The 7,325-nt window shown below is 32.5% G+C and overlaps 1 protein-coding gene across 5 annotated transcripts in view; it reads left to right on the top strand.

The window, feature by feature from the left end:
• USP15 (ubiquitin specific peptidase 15) overlaps window positions 1-836 on the top strand; it is a 107,603-nt gene extending 106,767 nt beyond the window's left edge. For all 5 annotated transcript variants that reach the window (XM_010948977.3, XM_010948986.3, XM_010948993.3 and 2 more), the window contains one exon: window positions 387-836. In XM_010948977.3, the coding sequence (XP_010947279.1) occupies window positions 387-569 (183 nt within the window). In that variant the 3' untranslated portion in view covers window positions 570-836. The remainder of the gene's footprint in view (window positions 1-386) is intronic.
• The last annotated feature ends 6,489 nt before the right edge of the window (window positions 837-7,325 follow it).

Consider the following 7,325-nt stretch of genomic DNA (forward strand, 5'->3'; position numbering starts at 1 on the left):
AAGAAAAATTAGAATCTAGAGCAAATTTGGAATGGAGCTATTGGTATTAAAAAGAAGCTTACCTTTTCTTAGAGACAGGAATGAAGGAGGCATAGAATTCTATTTCATGTTAGACTTACTAGGTTAATCTGCGAATAGTTGCATTTATTTATTTGTCCAGCTAACTTGGAAGAGAATTGAAATGTTAAATCCAGTGACCATTAATCCTTTATTTATAGAAATCATATTTAATCAATTTTAGTAACTTCCATTAGACCATGTGCATTTTTTTTAAATTTGATTTATGCCCTGTCACCACAATTGGTTAGCGGCTAAAAGTTCATATGATATTTAATGTGATCTTTGAGAGTCATAAGCATTTTAACATTCTTTGTTTGTTTTAACAGTCCAAAGCAGCATATGTACTCTTCTACCAGAGACAAGACACTTTCAGTGGAACTGGCTTTTTCCCTCTTGACCGAGAAACTAAAGGTGCTTCAGCTGCCACAGGCATCCCATTAGAAAGTGATGAAGATAGCAATGATAATGACAATGATATAGAAAACGAAAACTGTATGCACACTAACTAATGAAAGTCCTAGAAGCCATAAAAGAGAGACTTTCCTGCTGGTGGTATCTATTGAAATGATCAAGTTACCCACCACATTAAACAAAAGTCTGAGATGGGGAGTTTCAGATAACCGAATGTAAATCCTTTATCAGATTTTAACTTGTGCAGTACTTGAAGTGAAACACAATGAAAACTTTAACAGAAATTGTCTCTTAATACATTTACAGTCTTGTATTTACAAGCTAAATATATATAGGAAATCACAAATAAATCCCTTTTAAGTTTGCTGCTGTTTTGATGAATTATGTTTTCTTTAATTTTTTGGATGTGAGTTAATTGATGACAGATGTTAAATTTGTGGATATTGGTCATTTATTTTGCTCTGATAATACTGCAAGAAAACTATGGCTGGATTTAGTTTTGGATGATCTAGTTCATGTGCATTAGGCTGCCACATATCCTACTGTGATGTTTAGCTGCGGTATCAGTGTGGCATAAATACTGCAGAAATATTCTTGGAAAACCAGATTTTCAAATCTTTTCCTAGTGATCAATGTGGGCCTGTTAAAAAACCAAATCATGATATAAGAAACAACCTTGAAAACGTTACTTCCTTTTGTAGTATCATAAAAATTCCAGAATATTATCTTCATCTTACTGCTACTGTGGAAACAGGTTCTAGATTTCACACTTCATCTAAAGTCACTTTTCAGTTAAATGTAAGTATTTTTTACTGCTATTGGGATCTATTCCTTAGACTTTCAAGTTCTTTTTGACTTGCTTTTTAAAATGCATATCTTTTAATCTGGTGTTGGTCCAAAATTAAAATTTTTGCTGTCTGTTTTTCTCTACCCCATTTTTGGTAACTTGGCAACTTTTAGCTCTCCCAGATATTGTAATGTAAGGACAAACTTAATAATATTCTGTATCCATAGTAATAATTACATTGAGCTTAGATGAGAAATTTTTTTCATATACTGGCCTTTAAATCATTAATGGACAATTGGCTTTAAAGGTAGGTCTGTTAACTTTCTTTGTGTGTTCCTGATGGAATTCACCATAGCCTTACAGCTTTTCTCAGAAGGTAACTTGTTAGAAGAGAATTGGCATTTGCATGTTGCAGAGTCAGAACCTGTACAGTATATAAAGCATACAAACCTTGAATTTTATTTTAGTTCACCACATTCAAGGATCCAGGATGCCAAAAATATGTGTGAACATTTGAAACATTTTTCATTTGCTGCTTTTTCCCTCTGATCTAGTTGAAAGAATGTATTGTTAATTGGCATACAATACTGCCTTTAATAGAAAATCTAAATGCTGGGGCACATTTCACATATCGACTACCTGAGAAATTGCTTTGTGTCCCACTGTTATTAAAGCAAAAAGTATAATGTTCTTCACTTGAACTAATCAAATACAATAGATTATAAATTGTGTATTGTAAATAAAAGTTCACTCTGTGAGTGCACATTTTGGTAAATTATTTATTTATGTTAGCATTTAAAAGTAAAAAAAAAAAAAAATGCATTTGACCAGGATAAATGAGGTATGTTGATCATGGCTTTGCTTTATACCTTGATATTAAAACTGGTTTTTCATCCTGGTATTTTAAAAGCTGCTTTGGGTTTTTCCTTTTTTTCTTTTCTTTTCTTTTCTTTTTTTTTTTTTTTTCTTTTTTTCTTTTTTTTTTTTTTTTTAATGTAAACTAACCTCCTGCATGACAGAGGTTAAAATTTCGTCTGCACTTGAGTTCACTTGAGTTTACATTTGAAATGTGCATGTTTATTTATACAGATTTCAATAAAGCTATTCAAGGCCTTATTTAGTCTTTTATTTCTTACTCTGAATCTTCTAATAAAAGTCCTGTTTTGTGATAGGTGACTATATGCTAGACTTTATTATCATTTAGTTACAAAGGAAAGCATGTCCAAAGCAAAACGAATCCTATTCTTAAGGACATGTTTTAAAGCTGACTTTTTAAATTTAAATATTTAGTCATTAAACAAATATTTGTGCACCTACTAATCACTGTTCTAGAGTCTTGAGATAAAGCAGTAAACAAATATACCTATACTCACAGAGCTTGCAGTCTTTCTGCTGTCTACCAACTAATAGACTTTTTTTTGAGATTTACAGAAAAAACAAAATTAACTTTTTCTAGCTCTGGATTGTAGTGTCTACCCTAGTTGCCCATTGAGACCATTCCTTTTTAACACCTTTGATTAACTTCTATTCCCACTAAAAGAAGTGTGTTTTTTAAGTAGATAATGATGTTAATGATACCACTGAATTTGTCAAACTCAAATGGCATTTTCAGCTGCAAAAAAGTAAACTATAAAAATACTGCAAAGACTAATCCATATTCTATTTAAAAGTAGATACTCATAGGTAATTCAGGGTGGTGGGAATATATCCAGTCTAGAATTCTAGTCTTGCTATTTAGTAATCATATGACTTTAAACTTGCTCTCTCCTAGGCTGTTTCTTTGCCTGTAAAATAATGATTGCAACATTTATTGAGCACTTATCTTCCACCAGGTACTGTATTAAAGTGTTGTCTGTATTGTCTCATAATCCACAATAGCTATGAGATAGGGACAGTCATCATCCTCATTTCTCAAAAGGAGAAACCAAGGTACACAGCAGTTAAAAAGTATTTCCACATTCACACAATTGCTGTGTGGTGGCCAATATTCTATCCTCAGATATATCTTCTACCTCCCACTAGTTTTAGTGTCTGCCTCACAGGATTGTTTAGAGCTCAAATGAGATCATGTATTTTATGGGAAGGTGCTTTGTAAACTATGTGGCATACTCATTACTGACTTGTTCAGAGTAAATAGAGAGTCGTCTTGAAGTCTAATAACTTTGCTTCCAAAAGTATCTTCAGGTTTTGTTTGAGTACTGAATAAGAAAAATACCAGCTGGAATATCGACTAACCATTCCTTTTTAAAATTAACTTTATTCAACTTATATACGTTTATTACAATTTTAGTTAAATTTTAAATATTATATACATTTTTTCCTTATCTTGTTTGTCTAACTCAGGTGTGCGCTTTTTTACATTTCCCCAAATTCAACCTTGATTTTCAGGACTCTTTTTCTTCACCTATAATTTAATATATATTTATATATTATAATATAATAATTAATCTCTGTGAGAAAGCTGCAGCCTGATGCTTTATTTAAATATCTTGCTTTCTCTTATAATCTGTGTTCTTTTAGTAGTCCTGTATTTGTCCTTGCTTTTCTGATAACTAGATATAAAACCACATAAAACATTGATTTGGGCATGAAGAAAGTTAGGAAGTACCAAAGCCATTGATTCAATATAAGGACAGTGCTTTTTCATCAGTAAATTTCATTGAGGTGAGGACATCTTAGGAGAAATAAGCCAGGAGACCGTCAAAGTAAGTGGAGTCTCCTTCAGAAGGAATGTGCCAGGGTGCCAGGGGAGGGTGGGAGAGGCATGCCAGTAGGAACCTTTTACCCCAGAGAAGAACGTACCATCTCTGGCACTCTCTGGTGCATGGTGATAATAAAAAGCATGCCAACTTTTAGTCTGTTTTATTATCTAAGTTCTTTACAGACAATACATTTCATTACGGCCTGCTTCCCACCCTGCCACGTTGGTATGCTTCTGATCTTTGCTTGTGCAGTGTAGATGAGCGCGTTCTCTCCAGCTTAGTTTTAGGTAGAAAGGTGGAGAATTCTTGAATACTAGGGAGAGGAACCAGAAGTCTTCTAAAATCTCAGAAGAGTAAGAAGGAAAGGAAAATTTTATTTCTAGAGTGAAAGAAGGATAGTGGAGATAGTTGTTCATTTTATTTACTCTACAATAAAATTTTTATTTTTATTTGAAACAATTTCACTTGAAAAGATAATTATGTTGATAACGTGCAGCTGCTTGAAGGGCCAGAGGGCAGAGAAAGGGGGAGAATGTGTTTATTTTCTTGCTGACTTACATATCAAGTTGCAGAGCTATATACCGTGTTGTTTCATTATGAGATTTATTAAATGAGGTATATAATTTCTATTATGAGCATTTAGGTTGGGAGCATTTAAATTCAGTATGTATATTTTTCATGTGTTTAATTCCTATTTACTATATATTAAAGCAAAAGAATTTCCAAATAGCTCAGATGACACTTTCATTTAAAACTGGATTAAGTATTTTCAAGTTTTTATCAGCTATGTAAAATAGGTTTTTAAATATCAGAATTGGAAATATAAAATGTACATAGTGAAAAATTCAAATTCTGATCCATCCTTATTTGCACTAATGATGGGGTAAAGAATTTTTAAATGGATAACATAAAACAGACAGTACAAAAATTATTTTTGGCAAATATATGCTTTGGGAAACATACTCTATATCGTACCATGGTCTAACTGTAACCCAGCTCTATCTTTGGGAGCCTGGAAATTGCCAGGATAGTGAAAGGAAAAGACTAGTTTGTTAAGGGAATCCAGAAAGTGGATAAACTTTTCAAGGAAAATCAAGAGTTTGCATAATATTGTGGACTAGAGTCTCAAAGGAGGACAGTCAGTCAAATGGATTTTGATGTCATTTTTTTTCCTAGAAATGTCTATTAAGTATAATTATATAAAGCAGCTATAAAAATACAGCTATCTTCAGAAATTGTTCTTTTAAATGGAAATGCTGTAAAAATAAGACTGCACAGTCTCAACATGCACAAAGTCAAAATTTTAAATGTTTAAATTGTTTGGGTAATTAACTACGTTCTACTGTAGAAGATCATGGTTGAAGTTGGTGCTCATTTTGCTCAAAGGTTTCCCTCGTACCAGAAACTTGTAGCTTGTTCTATATAGTTTGATGAAACAAAAACTAGTTTCATTTTCTGTGACCTTCAAGTTCATTGCTAGCTGGAGTTAAATCTACATACATAAAAGTAGACAATAAATATGGAAACATCTCAACAGTCTTTTCCTATACTGTGTATTTTTACAGTTTTCTCGGTAATAACAAATTCATAACATTTCCCAAACTGTTGTTTTAAACTTTAAATATCACCTTGCTTTTTAATTCTTAGTTAAAACTTTTCAGGACTCTTAAACTCTGTAACAAACAGAAGTCTCTCTTTAAAGCTTACTTTGCTTTTCTTTTAAGCATTATAAAGGAACATTGCAGGTTAACAGGCACTGTGACTCATTTTTCCTCTGCTCATTGATTCTGAGATATGCTAGGTCTCAAATACTTTAGACTCATGTGTTCTGCTTAGTCTGGCCTTGACATGTGTGCCTTCACTCTTTCAGCTGGCTTGCTTTCTTCTGGCCTTGCATTGTCCCTATAAGTAGTGAAAGTATTTCATTTTCTCTGTAATGAGAACTATCTATTCATTGTATGAAGTAGGCAGTTTTTAAATTCTCTAGATTTATCAGAATTAATTCCATCATGACCTTTTAACTCATTTCCCAAAGAAACTCAAGATGTCCAGGTTCATCTCCCAAACTTCCTAATTTCTGTAGTGAATTTTCAGTTTCCTGAAAACTACATAAGACAAAGCAACCTACACACAAATACGAATTATTTTAGAATTGTCCTCATTTAAGAAAACCAAAAAATAAATGGTAAATATGGAGAAATTATAGTACAGTTTTTTTTTTAATATGAAAAGGAATCCTGTGGAACTCTTAAATATTGCGTACCTTTAGTAAGGTAAAACTCCTTGATTTATAAAACAGAATTACACTCAATTTTGAACCGTGTTATCTATTGTATGAAGTGAAGTAATATTGCAGATTCAAATAGTAAACATTGATAATCTTAGATGCTTGCGTAGGATGTTTGTTGAGAGACAGGGTTGGAAACAGTCTATATTTAGAACCATTTCACCACCGCTAGCTCTTAGACAATTTATTAGCTTCTGAATTTTCATTTTCTCAACCATAACATGATACCAGTTTCTTGTGAGGCTTACGTGAGTCAATGAGTATGGAGGTGTAAATTTTGAGGTTTAGCAAGATAAGGCAATATTTCTTATGGAAATCTAAGGAGTGTTTTATCATTACTCATGAAAGACTTCTTCAATGGAAAGCCCAAATTCAGCTTTTGGAGTTATTGTTAAAGTATGTATCTATGTGTGTATATATATATACACAAACACACATTTTTTTTTTGCCAAAGAATAACCAGTTATGGGTCAAATTAATATTTGTTTCTTCATGTTCTGAGTTTTTCTCTTAGCTCCTATTAAAGACTTGAAGCAGAAGCCTTAGTGTAGTGGCAGGTTTGAAAATTAAAATTTCATCATGGGTATTAAAATCCAGTTAGTTATATAATACCTAACAAATATGATTTTTAAAGGTAATTTTGAGCATAACTAAACATCTTTACATTTAGAACGTTTTCCTCTGCCTTCAGCAGATACGAACTATCTTGTCTTTTTTCCCCCAATTTTGTTAATCAGTATCAAATAATTTGAGTAAAGATAGTCAAACTCTAGAGGTTATGGCTTTTACTGTGTTTGGATATATTAAGTAACAATTACAGGTATGTTAATTTAACCACTGTTAAATAAGTCCGCATGTTATGGCAGACTAAGATATCCCATCTCCTTTTTTAAAAATATAAATGTACAATCAGATCTGCTCACCAGGATTATGTCTCTTGGCCACCAGTCCCTTCCCATTCCCTATTCTGTTGCCAGAGTGATTCCATTAAAAGAAAAAAAATTTTTTTTTCCTCTCTTTAGCTTAAAGTTCTCCTCTAAAACCCTCCATGAATAAGAGAGTGGTTCGGAGCGTAGGC

The sequence above is a fragment of the Camelus bactrianus genome, chromosome 12 (genome assembly GCF_048773025.1).
Source record: "Camelus bactrianus isolate YW-2024 breed Bactrian camel chromosome 12, ASM4877302v1, whole genome shotgun sequence".
NCBI lineage: Eukaryota > Metazoa > Chordata > Mammalia > Artiodactyla > Camelidae > Camelus > Camelus bactrianus.